Source organism: Phyllobates terribilis, unplaced genomic scaffold (genome assembly GCF_046119375.1).
Source record: "Phyllobates terribilis strain yellow unplaced genomic scaffold, ASM4611937v1 Scaffold_9__5_contigs__length_417890890, whole genome shotgun sequence".
NCBI classification, from domain to species: domain Eukaryota; kingdom Metazoa; phylum Chordata; class Amphibia; order Anura; family Dendrobatidae; genus Phyllobates; species Phyllobates terribilis.
In genome coordinates, this window is record NW_027362769.1 from 392,434,758 (window position 1) to 392,456,869 (window position 22,112).

General features: G+C 49.5%; 2 protein-coding genes across 2 annotated transcripts in view; one reads left to right on the forward strand and one right to left on the reverse strand.

The window, feature by feature from the left end:
- The window catches only part of LOC141162530 (large neutral amino acids transporter small subunit 4-like), a 134,748-nt gene extending 122,252 nt beyond the window's left edge, over positions 1-12,496 (forward strand). The window contains exon 14 of the mRNA XM_073648727.1: positions 11,927-12,496. Coding sequence (XP_073504828.1) covers positions 11,927-12,073 — 147 coding nt within the window. The 3' untranslated portion in view covers positions 12,074-12,496. The remainder of the gene's footprint in view (positions 1-11,926) is intronic.
- LOC141162531 (phosphatidylinositol transfer protein beta isoform-like) lies at positions 12,145-21,554 on the reverse strand. The gene is made up of 13 exons (XM_073648728.1): positions 21,397-21,554; positions 21,089-21,119; positions 20,802-20,947; positions 20,500-20,592; positions 20,391-20,415; positions 14,834-14,908; positions 14,651-14,734; positions 13,964-14,041; positions 13,733-13,843; positions 13,168-13,290; positions 13,018-13,092; positions 12,600-12,901; positions 12,145-12,549 (listed from the first exon to the last, which is right to left on the reverse strand). The coding sequence occupies exons 1-11, from the start codon at positions 21,414-21,416 to the stop codon at positions 13,045-13,047; spliced, it is 834 nt and encodes a 277-aa protein (XP_073504829.1). The 5' UTR covers positions 21,417-21,554; the 3' UTR covers positions 12,145-12,549; positions 12,600-12,901; positions 13,018-13,044.
- Positions 21,555-22,112: the final 558 nt, after the last annotated feature.

Below are 22,112 nucleotides of genomic sequence, written 5' to 3' on the forward strand. Positions count from 1 at the left end.
GTTACATCTTGTAATATACTCCAGAGCTGCAGTCACCATTCTGCTGGTGCAGTCACTGTGTACATACATTACATTACTGATCCTGAGTTACCTCCTGTATTATACTCCAGAGCTGCACTCACTATTCTGCTGGTGCAGTCACTGTGTACATACATTACATTACTGATCCTGAGCTACCTCCTGTATTATACTCCAGAGCTGCACTCACTATTCTGCTGGTGCAGTCACTGTGTACATACATTACATTACTGATCCTGAGTTACATTCTGTATTATACCCCAGTGCTGCACTCACTATTCTGCTGGTGCAGTCACTGTGTACATACATTACTGATCCTGAGTTACATCCTGTATTATACCCCAGAGCTGCACTCACTATTCTGCTGGTGCAGTCACTGTGTACATACATTACATTACTGATCCTGAGTTACATCCTGTATTATACTCCAGAGCTGCACTCACTATTCTGCTGGTGCAGTCACTGTGTACATACATTACTGATCCTGAGTTACCTTCTGTATTATACTCCAGAGCTGCACTCACTATTCTGCTGGTGCAGTCACTGTGTACATACATTACTGATCCTGAAATACATCCTGTATTATACCCCAGAGCTGCACTCACTATTCTGCTGGTGCAGTCACTGTGTACATACATTACATTACTGATCCTGAGTTACATCCTGTATTATACCCCAGAGCTGCACTCACTATTCTGCTGGTGCAGTCACTGTGTACATACATTACATTACTGATCCTGAGTTACATTCTGTATTATACCCCAGAGCTGCACTCACTATTCTGCTGGTGCAGTCACTGTGTACATACATTACATTACTGATCCTGAGTTACATCCTGTATTATACTGCAGAGCTGCACTCACTATTCTGATGGTGCAGTCACTGTGTACATACATTACATTACTGATCCTGAGTTACCTTCTGTATTATACTCCAGAGCTGCACTCACTACTCTGCTGGTGCAGTCACTGTGTACATACATTACATTACTGATCCTGAGTTACATCCTGTATTATACTCCAGAGCTGCACTCACTATTCTGCTGGTGCAGTCACTGTGTACATACATTACTGATCCTGAGTTACCTTCTGTATTATACTCCAGAGCTGCACTCACTATTCTGCTGGTGCAGTCACTGTGTACATACATTATATTACTGATCCTGAGTTACATCCTGTATTATACTGCAGAGCTGCACTCACTCTTCTACTGGTGCAGTCACTGAGTACATACATTACATTACTGATCCTGAGTTACATCCTGTATTATACTCCAGAGCTGCACTCACTATTCTGCTGGTGCAGTCACTGTGTACATACATTACATTACTGATCCTGAGTTACATTCTGTATTATACTGCAGAGCTGCACTCACTCTTCTGCTGGTGCAGTCACTGTGTACATACATTACATTACATTACTGATCCTGAGTTACATCCTGTATTATACCCCAGAGCTGCACTCACTATTCTGCTGGTGCAGTCACTGTGTACATACATTACATTACTGATCCTGAGTTACATTCTGTATTATACCCCAGAGCTGCACTCACTATTCTGCTGGTGCAGTCACTGTGTACATACATTACATTACTGATCCTGAGTTACATCCTGTATTATACTGCAGAGCTGCACTCACTCTTCTGCTGGTGCAGTCACTGAGTACATACATTACATTACTGATCCTGAGTTACATCCTGTATTATACCCCAGAGCTGCACTCACTATTCTGCTGGTGCAGTCACTGTGTACATACATTACATTACTGATCCTGTGTTACATCCTACATTATACCCCAGAGCTGCACTCACTATTCTGATGGTGCAGTCACTGTGTACATACATTACATTACTGATCCTGAGTTACATCCTGTATTATACTCCAGAGCTGCACTCACTATTCTGCTGGTGCAGTCACTGTGTACATACATTACTGATCCGGAGTTACATCCTGTATTATACTCCAGAGCTGCACTCACTATTCTGCTGGTGCAGACACTGTGTACATACATTACATTACTGATCCTGAGTTACATCCTGTATTATACTCCAGAGCTGCACTCACTATTCTGATGGTGCAGTCACTGTGTACATACATTACAATACTGATCCTGAGTTACATCCTGTATTATACTCCAGAGCTGCACTCACTATTCTGCTGGTGCAGCCACTGTGTACATACATTACATTACTGATCCTGAGTTACATCCTGTATTATACTCCAGAGCTGCACTCACTATTCTGCTGGTGTAGTCACTGTGTACATACATTACAATACTGATCCTGAGTTACCTCCTGTATTATACCCCAGAGCTGCACTCACTATTCTGCTGGTGCAGTCACTGTGTACATACATTACAATACTGATCCTGAGTTACCTCCTGTATTATACTCCAGAGCTGCACTCACTATTCTGCTGGTGCAGTCACTGTGTACATACATTACATTACTGATCCTGAGTTACATCCTGTATTATACTCCAGAGCTGCACTCACTATTCTGCTGGTGCAGTTACTGTGTACATACATTACATTACTGATCCTGAGTTACCTCCTGTATTATACTCCAGAGCTGCACTCACTATTCTGCTGGTGCAGTCACTGTGTACATACATTACATTACTGATCCTGAGTTACATCCTGTATTATACTCCAGAGCTGCACTCACTATTCTGCTGGTGCAGTGACTGTGTACATACATTACATTACTGATCCTGAGTTACCTCCTGTATTATACTCCAGAGCTGCACTCACTATTCTGCTTGTGCAGTCACTGTGTATATACATTACATTACTGATCCTGAGTTACATCCTGTATTATACTCCAGAGCTGCAGTCACTATTCTGCTGGTGCAGTCACTGTGTACATACATTACATTACTGATCCTGAGTTACATCCTGTATTATACTCCAGAGCTGCACTCACTATTCTGCTGGTGCAGTCACTGTGTACATACATTACATTACTGATGCTGAGTTACATCCTGTATTATACTCCAGAGCTGCACTCACTATTCTGCTGGTGCAGTCACTGTGTACATACATTACATTACTGATGCTGAGTTACATCCTGTATTATACTCCAGAGCTGCACTCACTATTCTGCTGGTGCAGTCACTGTGTATATACATTACATTACTGATCCTGAGTTACCTCCTGTATTATACTCCAGAGCTGCACTCACTATTCTGCTGGTGCAGTCACTGTGTACATACATTACATTACTGATCCGGAGTTACATCCTGTATTATACTCCAGAGCTGCACTCACTATTCTGCTGGTGCAGTCACTGTGTACATACATTACATTACTGATGCTGAGTTACATCCTGTATTATACTCCAGAGCTGCACTCACTATTCTGCTGGTGCAGTCACTGTGTATATACATTACATTACTGATCCTGAGTTACATCCTGTATTATACTCCAGAGCTGCACTCACTATTCTGCTGGTGCAGTGACTGTGTACATACATTACATTACTGATCCTGAGTTACCTCCTGTATTATACTCCAGAGCTGCACTCACTATTCTGCTGGTGCAGTCACTGTGTACATACATTACATTACTGATGCTGAGTTACATCCTGTATTATACTCCAGAGCTGCACTCACTATTCTGCTGGTGCAGTCACTGTGTATATACATTACATTACTGATCCTGAGTTACATCCTGTATTATACTCCAGAGCTGCAGTCACTATTCTGCTGGTGCAGTCACTGTGTACATACATTACATTACTGATCCAGAGTCACATCCTGTATTATACTCCAGAGCTGCACTCACTATTCTGCTGGTGCAGTCACTGTGTACATACATTACTGATCCCGAGTTACATCCTGTATTATACTCCAGAGCTGCACTCACTATTCTGCTGGTACAGTCACTGTGTACATACATTACATTACTGATCCTGAGTTGCATCCTGTATTATACTCCAGAGCTGCACTCACTATTCTGCTGGTGCAGTCACTGTGTACATACATTACATTACTGATCCTGAGTTACATCCTGTATTATAATCCAGAGCTGCACTCACTATTCTGCTGGTGCAGTCACTGTGTACATACATTACATTACTGATCCTGAGTTACATCCTGTATTATACTCCAGAGCTGCACTCACTATTCTGCTGGTGCAGTCACTGTGTACATACATTACATTACTGATCCTGAGTTACATCCTGTATTATACTCCAGAGCTGCACTCACTATTCTGCTGGTGCAGTCACTGTGTACATACATTACATTACTGATCCTGAGTTACATCCTGTATTATACCCCAGAGCTGCACTCACTATTCTGCTGGTGCAGTCACTGTGTACATACATTACATTACTGAGCCTGAGTTACATCCTGTATTATACTCCAGAGCTGCGCTCACTATTCTGCTGGTGCAGTCACTGTGTACATACATTACATTACTGATCCTGAGTTACCTCCTGTATTATACTCCAGAGCTGCACTCACTATTCAGCTGGTGCAGTCACTGTGTACATACATTACATTACTGAGCCTGAGTTACATCCTGTATTATACTCCAGAGCTGCGCTCACTATTCTGCTGGTGCAGTCACTGTGTACATACATTACATTACTGAGCCTGAGTTACATCCTGTATTATACTCCAGAGCTGCACTCACTATTCTGCTGGTGCAGTCACTGTGTACATACATTACATTACTGATCCTGAGTTATATCCTGTATTATACTCCAGAGCTGCACTCACTATTCTGCTGGTGCAGTCACTGTGTACATACATTACTGATCCTGAGTTACCTCCTGTATTATACTCCTGAGCTGCACTCACTATTCTGCTGGTGCAGTCACTGTGTACATACATTACATTACTGATCCTGAGTTACATCCTGTATTATACCCCAGAGCTGCACTCACTATTCTGCTGGTGCGGTCACTGTATACATACATTACATTACTGATCCTGAGTTACATCCTGTATTATACTCCAGAGCTGCTCTCACTATTCTGCTGGTGCAGTCACTGTGTACATACATTACATTACTGATCCTGAGTTACATCCTGTATTATACTCCAGAGCTGCACTCACTATTCTGCTGGTGCAGTCACTGTGTACATACATTACATTACTGATCCTGAGTTACATCCTGTATTATACTCCAGAGCTGCACTCACTATTCTGCTGGTACAGTCACTGTGTACATACATTACATTACTGATCCTGAGTTACATCCTGTATTATACCCCAGAGCTGCACTCACTATTCTGCTGGTGCGGTCACTGTATACATACATTACATTACTGATCCTGAGTTACATCCTGTATTATACTCCAGAGCTGCTCTCACTATTCTGCTGGTGCAGTCACTGTGTACATACATTACTGATCCTGAGTTACCTCCTGTATTATACTCCTGAGCTGCACTCACTATTCTGCTGGTGCAGTCACTGTGTACATACATTACATTACTGATCCTGAGTTACATCCTGTATTATACCCCAGAGCTGCACTCACTATTCTGCTGGTGCGGTCACTGTATACATACATTACATTACTGATCCTGAGTTACATCCTGTATTATACTCCAGAGCTGCTCTCACTATTCTGCTGGTGCAGTCACTGTGTACATACATTACATTACTGATCCTGAGTTACATCCTGTATTATACTCCAGAGCTGCACTCACTATTCTGCTGGTGCAGTCACTGTGTACATACATTACATTACTGATCCTGAGTTACATCCTGTATTATACTCCAGAGCTGCACTCACTATTCTGCTGGTACAGTCACTGTGTACATACATTACATTACTGATCCTGAGTTACATCCTGTATTATACTCCAGAGCTGCACTCACTATTCTGCTGGTGCAGTCACTGTGTACATACATTACATTACTGATCCTGAGTTACATCCTGTATTATACCCCAGAGCTGCACTCACTATTCTGCTGGTGCAGTCACTGTGTACATACATTACATTACTGATCCTGAGTTTCATCCTGTATTATACTCCAGAGCTGCACTCACTATTCTGCTGGTGCGGTCACTGTATACATACATTACATTACTGATCCTGAGTTACCTCCTGTATTATACTCCAGAGCTGCACTCACTATTCTGCTGGGGCGGTCACTGTGTACATACATTACATTACTGATCCTGAGTTACATCCTGTATTATACTCCAGAGCTGCACTCACTATTCTGCTGGTGCAGTCACTGTGTACATACATTACATTACTGATCCTGAGTTACATCCTGTATTATACTCCAGAGCTGCTCTCACTATTCTGCTGGTGCAGTCACTGTGTACATACATTACATTACTGATCCTGAGTTACATCCTGTATTATACTCCAGAGCTGCTCTCACTATTCTGCTGGTGCAGTCACTGTGTACATACATTACATTACTGATCCTGAGTTACATCCTGTATTATACTCCAGAGCTGCACTCACTATTCTGCTGGTGCAGTCACTGTGTACATACATTACATTACTGATCCTGAGTTACATCCTGTATTATACTCCAGAGCTGCACTCACTATTCTGCTGGTGCAGTCACTGTGTACATACATTACATTACTGATCCTGAGTTACATCCTGTATTATACTCCAGAGCTGCACTCACTATTCTGCTGGTGCAGTCACTGTGTACATACATTACATTACTGATCCTGAGTTACCTCCTGTATTATACTCCAGAGCTGCACTCACTATTCTGCTGGTGCAGTCACTGTGTACATACATTACATTACTGATCATGTACTGATCCTGAGTTACATCCTGTATTATACTCCAGAGCTGCACTCACTATTCTGCTGGTGCAGTCACTGTGTACATACATTACATTACTGATCCTGAGTTACATCCTGTATTATACTCCAGAGCTGCACTCACTATTCTGCTGGTGCAGTCACTGTGTACATACATTACATTACTGATCCTGAGTTACCTCCTGTATTATACTCCAGAGCTGCACTCACTATTCTGCTGGTGCAGTCACTGTGTACATACATTACATTACTGATCATGTACTGATCCTGAGTTACATCCTGTATTATACTCCAGAGCTGCACTCACTATTCTGCTGGTGCAGTCACTGTGTACATACATTACATTACTGATCCTGAGTTACATCCTGTATTATACTCCAGAGCTGCACTCACTATTCTGCTGGTGCAGTCACTGTGTACATACATTACATAACTGATCCTGAGTTACCTCCTGTATTATACTCCAGAGCTGCACTCACTATTCTGCTGGTGCAGTCACTGTGTACATACATTACATAACTGATCCTGAGTTACCTCCTGTATTATACTCCAGAGCTGCACTCACTATTCTGCTGGTGCAGTCACTGTGTACATACATTACATTACTGATCCTGAGTTACATCCTGTATTATACTCCAGAGCTGCCCTCACTATTCTGCTGGTGCAGTCACTGTGTACATACATTACATTACTGATCCTGAGTTACATCCTGTATTATACTCCAGAGCTGCACTCAGTATTCTGCTGGTGCAGTCACTGTGTACATACATTACATTACTGATCCTGAGTTACATCCTGTATTATACTCCAGAGCTGCACTCACTATTCTGCTGGTGCAGTCACTGTGTACATACATTACATTACTGATCCTGAGTTACATCCTGTATTATACTCCAGAGCTGCACTCACTATTCTGCTGGTACAGTCACTGTGTACATACATTACATTACTGATCCTGAGTTACATCCTGTATTATACTCCAGAGCTGCACTCACTATTCTGCTGGTGCAGTCACTGTGTACATACATTACATTACTGATCCTGAGTTACATCCTGTATTATACTCCAGAGCTGCACTCACTATTCTGCTGGTGCAGTCACTGTGTACATACATTACATTACTGATCCTGAGTTACCTCCTGTATTATACTCCAGAGCTGCACTCACTATTCTGCTGGTGCAGTCACTGTGTACATACATTACATTACTGATCCTGATTTACCTCCTGTATTATACTCCAGAGCTGCACTCACTATTCAGCTGGTGCAGTCACTGTGTACATACATTACATTACTGATCCTGAGTTACATCCTATATTATACCCCAGAGCTGCACTCACTATTCTGCTGGTGTAGTCACTGTGTACATACATTACATTACTGATCCTGAGTTACATCCTGTTATATACCCCAGAGCTGCACTCACTATTCTGCTGCTGCACTCACTGTGTACATACATTACATTACTGATCCTGAGTTACCTCCTGTATTATACTCCAGAGCTGCACTCACTATTCTGCTGGTGCAGTCACTGTGTACATACATTACATTACTGATCCTGAGTTACATCCTGTATTATACTGCAGAGCTGCACTCACTATTCTGCTGGTGCAGTCACTGTGTACATACATTACATTACTGATCCTGAGTTACATCCTGTATTATACTGCAGAGCTGCACTCACTATTCTGCTGGTGCAGTCACTGTGTACATACATTACATTACTGATCCGGAGTTACATCCTGTATTATACTCCAGAGCAGCACTCACTATTCTGCTGGTGCAGTCACTGTGTACATACATTACATTACTGATCCTGAGTTACATCCTGTATTATACTCCAGAGCTGCACTCACTATTCTGCTGGTGCAGTCACTGTGTACATACATTACATTACTGATCCTGAGTTACATCCTGTATTATACTCCAGAGCAGCACTCACTATTCTGCTGGTGCAGTCACTGTGTACATACATTACATTACTGATCCTGAGTTACATCCTGTATTATACTGCAGAGCTGCACTCACTATTCTGCTGGTGCAGTCACTGTGTACATACATTACTGATCCTGAGTTACATCCTGTATTATACTCCAGAGCTGCGCTCACTATTCTGCTGGTGCAGTCACTGTGTACATACATTACATTACTGATCCTGAGTTACATCCTGTATTATACTCCAGAGCTGCACTCACTATTCTGCTGGTGCAGTCACTGTGTACATACATTACATTACTGATCCTGAGTTACATCCAGTATTATACTCCAGAGCTGCACTCACTATTCTGCTGGTGCAGTCGCTGTGTACATACATTACATTACTGATCCTGAGTTACATCCTGCATTATACTCCAGAGCTGCACTCACTATTCTGCTGGTGCAGTCACTGTGTACATACATTAAATTACTGATCCTGAATTACATCCTGTATTATACTCCAGAGCTACACTCACTATTCTGCTGGTGCAGTCACTGTGTACATACATTACATTACTGATCCTGAGTTACATCCTGTATTATACTCCAGAGCTGCACTCACTATTCTGCTGGGGCAGTCATTGTGTACATACATTACATTACTGATCCTGAGTTACATCCTATATTATACTCCAGAGCTGCACTCACTATTCTGCTGGTGCAGTCACTGTGTACATACATTACATTACTGATCCTGAGTTACATCCTGTATTATACCCCAGAGCTGCACTCACTATTCTGCTGGTGCAGTCACTGTGTACATACATTACATTACTGATCCTGAGTTACATCCTGTATTATACTCCAGAGCTGCACTCACTATTCTGCTGGTGCAGTCACTGTGTACATACATTACATTACTGATCCTGAGTTACATCCTGTATTATACCCCAGAGCTGCACTCACTATTCTGCAGGTGCAGTCACTGTGTACATACATTACATTACTGATCCTGAGTTACATCCTGTATTATACTCCAGAGCTGCACTCACTATTCTGCTGGTGCAGTCACTGTGTACATACATTACTGATCCTGAGTTACCTCCTGTATTATACCCCAGAGCTGCACTCACTATTCTGCTGGTGTAGTCACTGTGTACATACATTACATTACTGATCCTGAGTTACATCCTGTATTATACCCCAGAGCTGCACTCACTATTCTGCTGCTGCACTCACTGTGTACATACATTACATTACTGATCCTGAGTTACATCCTGTATTATACTCCAGAGCTGCACTCACTATTCTGCTGGTGCAGTCACTGTGTACATACATTACTGATCCTGAGTTACCTCCTGTATTATACTCCAGAGCTGCACTCACTATTCTGCTGGTGCAGTCACTGTGTACATACATTACATTACTGATCCTGAGTTACATCCTGTATTATACTCCAGAGCAGCACTCACTATTCTGCTGGTGCAGTCACTGTGTACATACATTACATTACTGATCCTGAGTTACATCCTGTATTATACTCCAGAGCTGCACTCACTATTCTGCTGGTGCAGTCACTGTGTACATACATTACATTACTGATCCTGAGTTACATCCTGTATTATACCCCAGAGCTGCACTCACTATTCTGCTGGTGCAGTCACTGTGTACATACATTACATTACTGATCCTGAGTTACATCCTGTATTATACCCCAGAGCTGCACTCACTATTCTGCAGGTGCAGTCACTCTGTACATACATTACATTACTGATCCTGAGTTACCTCCTGTATTATACTCCAGAGCTGCACTCACTATTCTGCTGGTGCAGTCACTGTGTACATACATTACATTACTGATCCTGAGTTACATCCTGTATTATACCCCAGAGCTGCACTCACTATTCTGCTGGTGCAGTCACTGTGTACATACATTACATTACTGATCCTGAGTTACATCCTGTATTATACCCCAGAGCTGCACTCACTATTCTGCAGGTGCAGTCACTCTGTACATACATTACATTACTGATCCTGAGTTACCTCCTGTATTATACTCCAGAGCTGCACTCACTATTCTGCTGGTGCAGTCACTGTGTACATACATTACATTACTGATCCTGAGTTACCTCCTGTATTATACCCCAGAGCTGCACTCACTATTCTGCAGGTGCAGTCACTCTGTACATACATTACATTACTGATCCTGAGTTACCTCCTGTATTATACCCCAGAGCTGCACTCACTATTCTGCTGGTGCAGTCACTGTGTACATACATTACATTACTGATCCTGAGTTACATCCTGTATTATACTCCAGAGCTGCACTCACTATTCTGCTGGTGCAGTCACTGTGTACATACATTACATTACTGATCCTGAGTTACATCCTGTATTATACCCCAGAGCTGCACTCACTATTCTGCTGGTGCAGTCACTGTGTACATACATTACATTACTGATCCTGAGTTACATCCTGTATTATACCCCAGAGCTGCACTCACTATTCTGCAGGTGCAGTCACTCTGTACATACATTACATTACTGATCCTGAGTTACATCCTGTATTATACCCCAGAGCTGCACTCACTATTCTGCTGGTGCAGTCACTGTGTACATACATTACATTACTGATCCTGAGTTACATCCTGTATTATACTCCAGAGCTGCACTCACTATTCTGCTGGTGCAGTCACTGTGTACATACATTACATTACTGATCCTGAGTTACATCCTGTATTATACTCCAGAGCAGCACTCACTATTCTGCTGGTGCAGTCACTGTGTACATACATTACATTACTGATCCTGAGTTACATCCTGTATTATACCCCAGAGCTGCACTCACTATTCTGCTGGTGCAGTCACTGTGTACATATATTACATTACTGATCCTGAGTTACATCCTGTATTATACTCCAGAGCTGCACTCACTATTCTGCTGGTGCAGTCACTGTGTACATACATTACTGATCCTGAGTTACCTCCTGTATTATACTCCAGAGCTGCACTCACTATTCTGCTGGTGCAGTCACTGTGTACATACATTACATTACTGATCCTGAGTTACCTCCTGTATTATACTCCAGAGCTGCACTCACTATTCTGCTGGTGCAGTCACTGTGTACATACATTACATTACTGATCCCGAGTTACATCCTGTATTATCCTCCAGAGCAGGGATTGCTGGGGGATTTCAGCTCTGGAGCAGTCTCCTCTACCCTCTCCTCCTCTTGTTGTAGGTGCACGCTGTCTTCCTGGCTTTGTCTCTGGTCGCCGTCGCTCTTCCGCTCCACCTCGTTGTGAAGGATATCCGCCGGCCCCGTCTCCCCCCCTCGCGCCCCATACCCCTCCGCCCGATGCCCCCTTCAGCTGGCGCCAAGGCCTGAGGCAGATCCAGTAAATCACAGATCATCGAGGCCGAGATACAGGATTTTTTTTTTTTATTATTTTCATAAATGCGGTCACATGATCACTTTAAAAAAAAAAAAAAAAATTACTAAAGCCCAAAACCTCCCTCCCTCCTTCGTTATGATTACAGCTCCGGTGACCGCCCCTCCTGGTCCCTTCTCTATAAACTGCGTCTCTGGACCCTACAGAAGACGAGAAGTGGCGCCTTACGTGCCGCCCCGCCGGCCTCCCTTACCGGACTGCACCACCGAACAACAACCCCACCATCCCGGAAATGGAACAGTCCACGAGAAGAAGGAAAGACATTAACCCCTGTGCCGCTGGACTGTGGCAGCATTAACCACTCCACTGCTGGACAGCAGACGCACCGGTAGTCTTATAATAAAGCTCTGTTCAGTCTGGCGGAATATTCTAAGAACCGTTATCGAGGCGGCGGGGGAGGGGTTCGCTCCGCCTCGCGGGGGAGGGGTTCGCTCCGCCTCGCGGGGGAGGGGTTCGCTCCGCCTCGCGGGGGAGGGGGGCTTCGCTCCGCCTCCAGCAAGGAAGGGTTATGTAGAAGGCAGCGGAGTCCTGGGGCAGTGAAGAGGTTAACAGAGTCTGGCAATGACCTGGGCAGCCAGTAGGGGGCAGGTAGGAAAAAACAAAAAACATGGATGAGAGTCAAAACATGAAAGGTTCGGGGGGGGAGGAGTCCGCAGGGGAGGGCTCAGCAGATCCGCCTCTCCAGCCATTGCTACGTTCAGACACGCCCCCTGAGCAGATCAGCCAATGAGAGGAAGATGGTCCAGACTCCGCCCCAGAGTAATCTGAGAAAAAAAAAAGATGTAATTCCCTATTCTGCCTGTAGATGGCGACATTACAAAGCGCACCCAGTGGTCGCAGCCGGTACTGCACTGCACTGATGAGTTAACCCTTTTCTTACCAGTTCCTTCTGAGGACCCCAGGGGCTTTATTCATCTTTAGCGGACATTCCTCTGACTTGTCCTTTTTGCCTCATCTGTCAGGAGATAAGAAAGTGTGCGTCAGCCCTAGAAATAAAGAGCGGCCCCTATAACCGACCCCAAAAACTCACCTCGTCGAGTTCTCGCTGTGTCTCGTCTTCCATCCGACGGATGTCGTCCATGTTCAGGTGAACCCACCTGTCCAGCGAGCAGAAGAGCTGGCGGTGAAAGTTTGTGAAGAGGCGCTTCTCTTGCTAGAAGAAGAATAAAAAAAATATATAGTTATTTGTTTCTGAGAGCGAGAGCTAACGGGAAGAAGGCAGCAGAAGCTTGAATGCAGCTCTGGATACCAGTGCATTACATCCTTGTCACAGCCAGAGCTGCATTCAAGCTTCTGCTGCCTTCCCGTTAGCAGCTCTGTGTATAATAACTGGTGGGGAGGTGCAGGGTTTACACCTGTCTAGGACATAAAATATATACGTTTTTTACTTCCCCCAATATCCAGAGCTGCATTCAAGCTTCTGCTGACTTACTGTTCGCTCTTAGGCCAGAAATCCCTAACATCTCAGCTCTTCTTGTCCAGAAGAGGAGTGCATTGTGGGAGTTTTACACTTTAAAGTAGGGTACCCTACATCAAAAATCTCCCACAATGCAATGCAGCAGGGATTCTGTAAAGTCCTTAAAGGGAGTGTTCACCTTGTGGATAAATTTCTCCATTCTGCCCTGAAGACCCCACCACCGGAACTTGACGGTGACCAGCTTGTAGGCACACATGTGAGGGCACGACGGGTTGTTCAACACTTCTTTCTACATCCAAGAACAAAGAAGAGGATTAGCACACTGCATTCGTGAACCAGGAGGCTCAGGATGAGCTCGGCTACATGAGGGAACTGTACTGCCCCTTTAAGAAAGCCAAAAGGCTCGTACCATCCAGTCCTTATTTAGGGGACCTCTCCCAGTTTTCTCCGACCTGTACGTAGCAGGATCCTCTTCTGGCTTATAGTCCTGTTGAGACACAATTAGACCTGGGTAAATGTGCAGTCCCATGTCAGGAGGAAACACAGCGGCAGCAGTCACCGCACACACGGCGGCAGCAGTCACCGCACACACGGCGGCAGCAGTCACCGCACACACGGCGGCAGCAGTCACCGCACACACGGCGGCAGCAGTCACCGCACCCACGGCGGCAGCAGTCACCGCACCCACGGCGGCAGCAGTCACCGCACACACGGCGGCAGCAGTCACCGCACACACGGCGGCAGCAGTCACCGCACACACGGCGGCAGCAGTCACCGCACACACGGCGGCAGCAGTCACCGCACACACGGCGGCAGCAGTCACCGCACACACGGCGGCAGCAGTCACCGCACACACGGCTGCCGCAGTCACCGCACCCACGGCTGCCGCAGTCACCGCACCCACGGCTGCCGCAGTCACCGCACCCACGGCTGCCGCAGTCACCGCACCCACGGCTGCAGCAGTCACCGCACCCACGGCTGCAGCAGTCACCGCACCCACGGCTGCAGCAGTCACCGCACCCACGGCTGCAGCAGTCACCGCACCCACGGCTGCAGCAGTCACCGCACCCACGGCTGCAGCAGTCATTGCACTCACGTCTTCGGAGATCTCGGAGCGGTCTGCAATGTCGATAGGTACGACCTCCACCTCCTTCCAGGTCTCGGCGTCCAGTCCATGGACCTGAAGGAGACGGGAAGGTCTGAGAATCAGGGGCTGAAGGATGGTGACGGTTCAGGGGCCACAAACCTGCATATGGGGGATGGGGGAGGGAAGACTCACATTTTCCAGGCTTCCAAAATCAGGTTTATGCCAAGTCTCGATTTTGATGAAGAAGTCGTCTTTCATGTATTCGTTCTGCGAGAAAAGTCAGGATTAAAAAACGCATAAAGCAGCCAGGACTCTGCATAGACCTCTATGGAACAGCGCCACCTGCTGACACAACCACGTCAGTACACAGGGCGAGAGGGAAACGCTGCTGCTAAAAGGGGAAGTGATGGGACCGGCCCAGAAAACGACCGCAACGTCCATCACTGCGACCAAAGCAACCGGAGGACCAGCGAAATCACCACATCTACTCGGGTCACAGGCGGCACCATTGTACTACAACCCCCAATATGTTTATCAAAGGCAAAATAACCCCGATCCTGTACAGGTGGGGAAGGGAAGGAAGGGGTCTGCTGTCTGAGACCGCCCTGATGTACAATGATCATTGGTAACACACAGGAAGAAAATGAGGGCGGGAGGGGAGGCAGGCAGGCGGCAGAGAGCGCGCGAGGGCGGGAAGGGAGGCAGGCAGGCGGCAGAGAGCGCGCGAGGGCGGGAAGGGAGGCAAGCAGGAGAGAGAGAGCGCGAGGGCAGGAAGGGAGGCAAGCAGGAGAGAGAGAGCCCGGGGGAGGGAAGGGAGGCAGACAGGAGAGAGAGAGCACGAGGGCAGGAAGGGAGACAGACAGGAGAGAGAGAGCACGAGGGCAGGAAGGGAGGCAGACAGGAGAGAGAGAGCACGAGGGCAGGAAGGGAGGCAGACAGGAGAGAGAGAGCACGAGGGCAGGAAGGGAGGCAAGCAGGAGAGAGAGAGCACGAGGGCAGGAAGGGAGGCAGGCAGACGAGAGAGAGCCCGGGGGAGGGAAGGGAGGCAGACAGGAGAGAGAGAGCACGAGGGCAGGAAGGGAGGCAGACCGGAGAGAGAGCAAGAGAAAGCAAGCGCAGGGAAAAAAGGAGAGCGAATGAGTGCAGGCAGGTAGGCAGAGGGGAGAGTAAACAAGGAGACAGAGGAGTGAGCGAACGAGCGGAGGCGGGCAGGCAGGGAGGCAGAGGGGAGAGCTAACGAGCGAGCGCGGGCGGGCAGAGAGACAGACCGAACAAGCGAGCGTAGGAAAAAAGGGAGGCAAAGGGGAGAGCAAGTGTAGGCGGGAGTAAAGGTAAGCAGAGGGGAGAGAGCGAAAGAGCGTGAGAGACCATCACTGCAGCAAAAATAACTGTAGGATGAGTTCCCCATCCTGCGAGCGAAATCACCACATCTACTCAGGTCATAGACGTCACCATTGTACTACAACCCCCAACATGTTTATAAAATGCAAAATAGCCCCGATCCTGTACAGGTGGGAGAGGGGGCTCCGCTGTCTGACACGGCCCTGATGTACAATGATCATCGGTATCATACGATCTCACAGGTAGAGATCCATCATGTCACCACAGAGAGAGACGGGAGGGGGCTCGCACAGTGACTGACTGCCAGGAGGAGCAGAGAGAGGGAGGAGAAGCTACATGACACAACACAGCAGCATGACAGCCAATATGGTCAGACAGCTACATCCTGCCCAAAACGCTGAAGAGGAGGGGGAAAGGTAAAGGGAAAGAGAGCCCGGAAGGGGGAAAGGGAAAGGGAAAGGGAAAGAGAGCCCGGAAGGGGGAAAGGGAAAGAGAGCCCGGAAGGGGGAAAGGGAAAGGGAAAGAGAGCCCGGAAGGGGGAAAGGGAAAGAGAGCCCGGAAGGGGGAAAGGGAAAGAGAGCCCGGAAGGGGGAAAGGGAAAGAGAGCCCGGAAGGGGGAAAGGGAAAGAGAGCCCGGAAGGGGGAAAGGGAAAGAGAGCCCGGAAGGGGGAAAGGGAAAGAGAGCCCGGAAGGGGGAAAGGGAAAGAGAGCCCGGAAGGGGGAAAGGGAAAGAGAGCCCGGAAGGGGGAAAGGGAAAGAGAGCCCGGAAGGGGGAAAGGGAAAGGGAAAGAGAGCCCGGAAGGGGGAAAGGGAAAGGGAGCCCGGAAGGGGGAAAGGGAAAGGGAAAGAGAGCCCGGAAGGGGGAAAGGGAAAGGGAAAGAGAGCCCGGAAGGGGGAAAGGGAAAGGGAAAGAGAGCCCGGAAGGGGGAAAGGGAAAGGGAAAGAGAGCCCGGAAGGGGGAAAGGGAAAGAGAGCCCGGAAGGGGGAAAGGGAAAGAGAGCCCGGAAGGGGGAAAGGGAAAGAGAGCCCGGAAGGGGGAAAGGGAAAGGGAAAGAGAGCCCGGAAGGGGGAAAGGGAAAGGGAAAGAGAGCCCGGAAGGGGGAAAGGGAAAGGGAAAGAGAGCCCGGAAGGGGGAAAGGGAAAGGGAAAGAGAGCCCGGAAGGGGGAAAGGGAAAGGGAAAGAGAGCCCGGAAGGGGGAAAGGGAAAGGGAAAGAGAGCCCGGAAGGGGGAAAGGGAAAGGGAAAGAGAGCCCGGAAGGGGGAAAGGGAAAGGGAAAGAGAGCCCGGAAGGGGGAAAGGGAAAGGGAAAGAGAGCCCGGAAGGGGGAAAGGGAAAGGGAAAGAGAGCCCGGAAGGGGGAAAGGGAAAGGGAAAGAGAGCCCGGAAGGGGGAAAGGGAAAGGGAAAGAGAGCCCGGAAGGGGGAAAGGGAAAGAGAGCCCGGAAGGGGGAAAGGGAAAGAGAGCCCGGAAGGGGGAAAGGGAAAGAGAGCCCGGAAGGGGGAAAGGGAAAGAGAGCCCGGAAGGGGGAAAGGGAAAGAGAGCCCGGAAGGGGGAAAGGGAAAGAGAGCCCGGAAGGGGGAAAGGGAAAGGGAAAGAGAGCCCGGAAGGGGGAAAGGGAAAGAGAGCCCGGAAGGGGGAAAGGGAAAGGGAAAGGGAAAGAGAGCCCGGAAGGGGGAAAGGGAAAGGGAAAGAGAGCCCGGAAGGGGGAAAGGGAAAGGGAAAGGGAAAGAGAGCCCGGAAGGGGGAAAGGGAAAGGGAAAGGGAAAGAGAGCCCGGAAGGGGGAAAGGGAAAGGGAAAGAGCCCGGAAGGGGGAAAGGGAAAGGGAAAGAGAGCCCGGAAGGGGGAAAGGGAAAGGGAGCCCGGAAGGGGGAAAGGGAAAGGGAGCCCGGAAGGGGGAAAGGGAAAGGGAGCCCGGAAGGGGGAAAGGGAAAGAGAGCCCGGAAGGGGGAAAGGGAAAGGGAAAGAGAGCCCGGAAAGGGAAAGGGAAAGAGAGCCCGGAAAGGGGAAAGGGAAAGAGAGCCCGGAAGGGGGAAAGGGAAAGGGAAAGAGAGCCCGGAAGGGGGAAAGGGAAAGGGAAAGAGAGCCCGGAAGGGGGAAAGGGAAAGGGAAAGAGAGCCCGGAAGGGGGAAAGGGAAAGGGAAAGAGAGCCCGGAAGGGGGAAAGGGAAAGGGAAAGAGAGCCCGGAAGGGGGAAAGGGAAAGAGAGCCCGGAAGGGGGAAAGGGAAAGAGAGCCCGGAAGGGGGAAAGGGAAAGAGAGCCCGGAAGGGGGAAAGGGAAAGAGAGCCCGGAAGGGGGAAAGGGAAAGAGAGCCCGGAAGGGGGAAAGGGAAAGAGAGCCCGGAAGGGGGAAAGGGAAAGAGAGCCCGGAAGGGGGAAAGGGAAAGAGAGCCCGGAAGGGGGAAAGGGAAAGAGAGCCCGGAAGGGGGAAAGGGAAAGAGAGCCCGGAAGGGGGAAAGGGAAAGAGAGCCCGGAAGGGGGAAAGGGAAAGAGAGCCCGGAAGGGGGAAAGGGAAAGAGAGCCCGGAAGGGGGAAAGGGAAAGAGAGCCCGGAAGGGGGAAAGGGAAAGAGAGCCCGGAAGGGGGAAAGGGAAAGAGAGCCCGGAAGGGGGAAAGGGAAAGAGAGCCCGGAAGGGGGAAAGGGAAAGAGAGCCCGGAAGGGGGAAAGGGAAAGAGAGCCCGGAAGGGGGAAAGGGAAAGAGAGCCCGGAAGGGGGAAAGGGAAAGGGAAAGAGAGCCCGGAAGGGGGAAAGGGAAAGAGAGCCCGGAAGGGGGAAAGGGAAAGGGAAAGAGAGCCCGGAAGGGGGAAAGGGAAAGGGAAAGAGAGCCCGGAAGGGGGAAAGGGAAAGGGAAAGAGAGCCCGGAAGGGGGAAAGGGAAAGGGAAAGAGAGCCCGGAAGGGGGAAAGGGAAAGGGAAAGAGAGCCCGGAAGGGGGAAAGGGAAAGGGAAAGAGAGCCCGGAAGGGGGAAAGGGAAAGGGAAAGAGAGCCCGGAAGGGGGAAAGGGAAAGGGAAAGAGAGCCCGGAAGGGGGAAAGGGAAAGGGAAAGAGAGCCCGGAAGGGGGAAAGGGAAAGAGAGCCCGGAAGGGGGAAAGGGAAAGGGAAAGAGAGCCCGGAAGGGGGAAAGGGAAAGAGAGCCCGGAAGGGGGAAAGGGAAAGGGAAAGAGAGCCCGGAAGGGGGAAAGGGAAAGGGAAAGAGAGCCCGGAAGGGGGAAAGGGAAAGGGAAAGAGAGCCCGGAAGAGGGAAAGGGAAAGGGAAAGAGAGCCCGGAAGGGGGAAAGGGAAAGGGAAAGAGAGCCCGGAAGAGGGAAAGGGAAAGGGAAAGAGAGCCCGGAAGAGGGAAAGGGAAAGAGAGCCCGGAAGGGGGAAAGGGAAAGAGAGCCCGGAAGGGGGAAAGGGAAAGGGAAAGAGAGCCCGGAAGGGGGAAAGGGAAAGGGAAAGAGAGCCCGGAAGGGGGAAAGGGAAAGGGAAAGAGAGCCCGGAAGGGGGAAAGGGGAAAGGGAAAGAGAGCCCGGAAGGGGGAAGGGGGAAAGGGAAAGAGAGTCCGGAAGGGGGAAAGGGAAAGAGAGTCCGGAAGGGGGAAAGGGAAAGAGAGCCCGGAAGGGGGAAAGGGAAAGAGAGCCCGGAAGGGGGAAAGGGAAAGAGAGCCCGGAAGGGGGAAAGGGAAAGAGAGCCCGGAAGGGGGAAAGGGAAAGAGAGCCCGGAAGGGGGAAAGGGAAAGAGAGCCCGGAAGGGGGAAAGGGAAAGAGAGCCCGGAAGGGGGAAAGGGAAAGAGAGCCCGGAAGGGGGAAAGGGAAAGAGAGCCCGGAAGGGGGAAAGGGAAAGAGAGCCCGGAAGGGGGAAAGGGAAAGAGAGCCCGGAAGGGGGAAAGGGAAAGAGAGCCCGGAAGGGGGAAAGGGAAAGAGAGCCCGGAAGGGGGAAAGGGAAAGGGAAAGAGAGCCCGGAAGGGGGAAAGGGAAAGGGAAAGAGAGCCCGGAAGGGGGAAAGGGAAAGAGAGCCCGGAAGGGGGAAAGGGAAAGAGAGCCCGGAAGGGGGAAAGGGAAAGGGAAAGAGAGCCCGGAAGGGGGAAAGGGAAAGGGAAAGAGAGCCCGGAAGGGGGAAAGGGGAAAGGGAAAGAGAGCCCGGAAGGGGGAAAGGGGAAAGGGAAAGAGAGCCCGGAAGGGGGAAAGGGAAAGAGAGCCCGGAAGGGGGAAAGGGGAAAGGGAAAGAGAGCCCGGAAGGGGGAAAGGGAAAGAGAGCCCGGAGGGGGAAAGGGAAAGAGAGCCCGGAGGGGGAAAGATCAGAGAAGCAGAGGTGAGAGGGAAGAGAGTGAGAGAAGGTAGAAGGACACGAGAGAGTGCGGGAAGTGTAGGGGACAGCGGGGGAGGGGGCACGGGACAGCGGGGGGCGCACACATGATCAGCTGTTTATACTCACAGTGACGACTGATGTCAGGTTGCAGCCGGGGAGGGGGGAGAAGAGAGACGCCATCATTACGTGTCACAGTACATTGCTATCACTATTATTATGGTGGCGGTGACACTCACTGGTGCGGCAGTACGGATACGCGTTCCAGGCTTTCTCGTGGAACACCAGCGATCCCTCAGGGGCGATCATCTTCACGAAGCTGGGGACCTTACTGGAGGCAAAAGACACCGCACAGCACTACATCTAACCATCATTAAAGGGCCGGCGCCCAACTCCTGGAGCCGCCGGATAACCGGACAATGACCCCCGGTGACGCCGCCATTTCCTGCCTCTTTCTAATTATTGCATATTAGGACCAGACCCGGCCCCCTGAGCGTCACTGCTGTTGGTTGCTATTGATAACGGCGGCGCCCCCCTCACCTCTGCAGGTGGTAGATCTTGTGCGTGTACTGCCCCTTCTCCCCGTCGCGCTCATACGGCTCGTTCTTCAGCACCTCGATGCCTTCCCCTCCCCCGGTGTTGTCCTTACTCGCCTCCGCCACCGAGAACAGCTGCCCGACCTGGTACTGGAGGGAGAAACCACACGTTACCGACAGTGGGGCAACCTCCGGGGTCTCCTCATTGGTCAGTGCGCTCTTCAGTCCAATCAGGTGACCAGCATTGCAGCAGCCGTAAAGCAGGATTTAAAGGGGAAGTGTCGCACTTACCTCCTCCACTGAGATGGGCAGGTAGACGCGGCTGGAAGAGAAAAAACAGAGACAGTCAGAAGCTTCCTGCGGTCACCAAACCTGAGGATGCCGCCATATTGTAGAACCACAAACCCCAGCATGCCCTGCCACCTTAGTAGAGCCCCCACTGGCAGCTCCTGCCACAGCCCCCTCCCATCTGTCAGAAGCCCCCAGGCCTCTCCTGACAGCAACCCCTCCGCCACGGAGCAGCCCCCAAGACCCCCAAACAGTCACTTCAAGGGGGTCCCCACATGACGAGGCCGGTGCCGCGGGCAGGGAGCACTCACAATTCCTTAATCAGGACCATCCTTTCCTCCCTCCGCTTCACCAGCCCCTGCAACACTGGCCGGAAACCGGAAACCAGGCCGCCCAGGCTGGAGGGAGGGACACATGCTTGTGCTTGGAGGGAGCCGGCGGACGGTGACGTCACTGCCCGGCGACGCGCAATGTGAAAGCGGTGTATGCGGCCGCACGGGCGCTGGTTGCTAGGTGGCTGCTTGGTTACTAAGGGCGGAGTGCGGTGAGCAGAGGGAGATTTAGCCAATGGGAGGACGAGGAGGCGGGGCTTGTGCGTCAATTCCCAGAAAACAGACCAAAAAAGCGTCAGAAAGGTTCCGGTGCAGCCGGAGGAAAGACGTGAGGAGACGTCACTGCAGTATATCAGGAGAGAGGAGACGTCACTGCTGTAGTATATCACTTACAGTGGTGTGATAGAGTGATTGCCCCCTTAATACCTTAAGGACCCTGGGATTTTCCGTTTTTGTTTTTTGCTCCCCTTCTTCCCAGAGCCATAGCTTTTTTATTTTTTTGGTCAATATGGCCATGTGAGGGCTTATTTTTTGCGGGACGAGTTGTACTTTTAAACACCATCACTGGTTTTACCATATCGTGTAATGGAAAACGGGACGAAAATTCCAAGTGCGGTGAAATAGCAAAGAAAGTGCAATACCACAGATGTTTTTTTTTTTTTTTTTTTTAACCACGTTCACTGAATGCTAAATCT

Coding starts and splice junctions, on each gene's coding strand:
- LOC141162531 (XM_073648728.1), bottom strand. CDS start 21,416: ATGGTCCTGATTAAGGAATT. Junction 21,120..21,396: donor ATGGTCCTGATTAAGGAATT/GTGAGTGCTCCC, acceptor TTTCTCTTCCAG/CCGCGTCTACCTGCCCATCT. Junction 14,735..14,833: donor ATTTTGGAAGCCTGGAAAAT/GTGAGTCTTCCC, acceptor CGTCTCCTTCAG/GTCCATGGACTGGACGCCGA.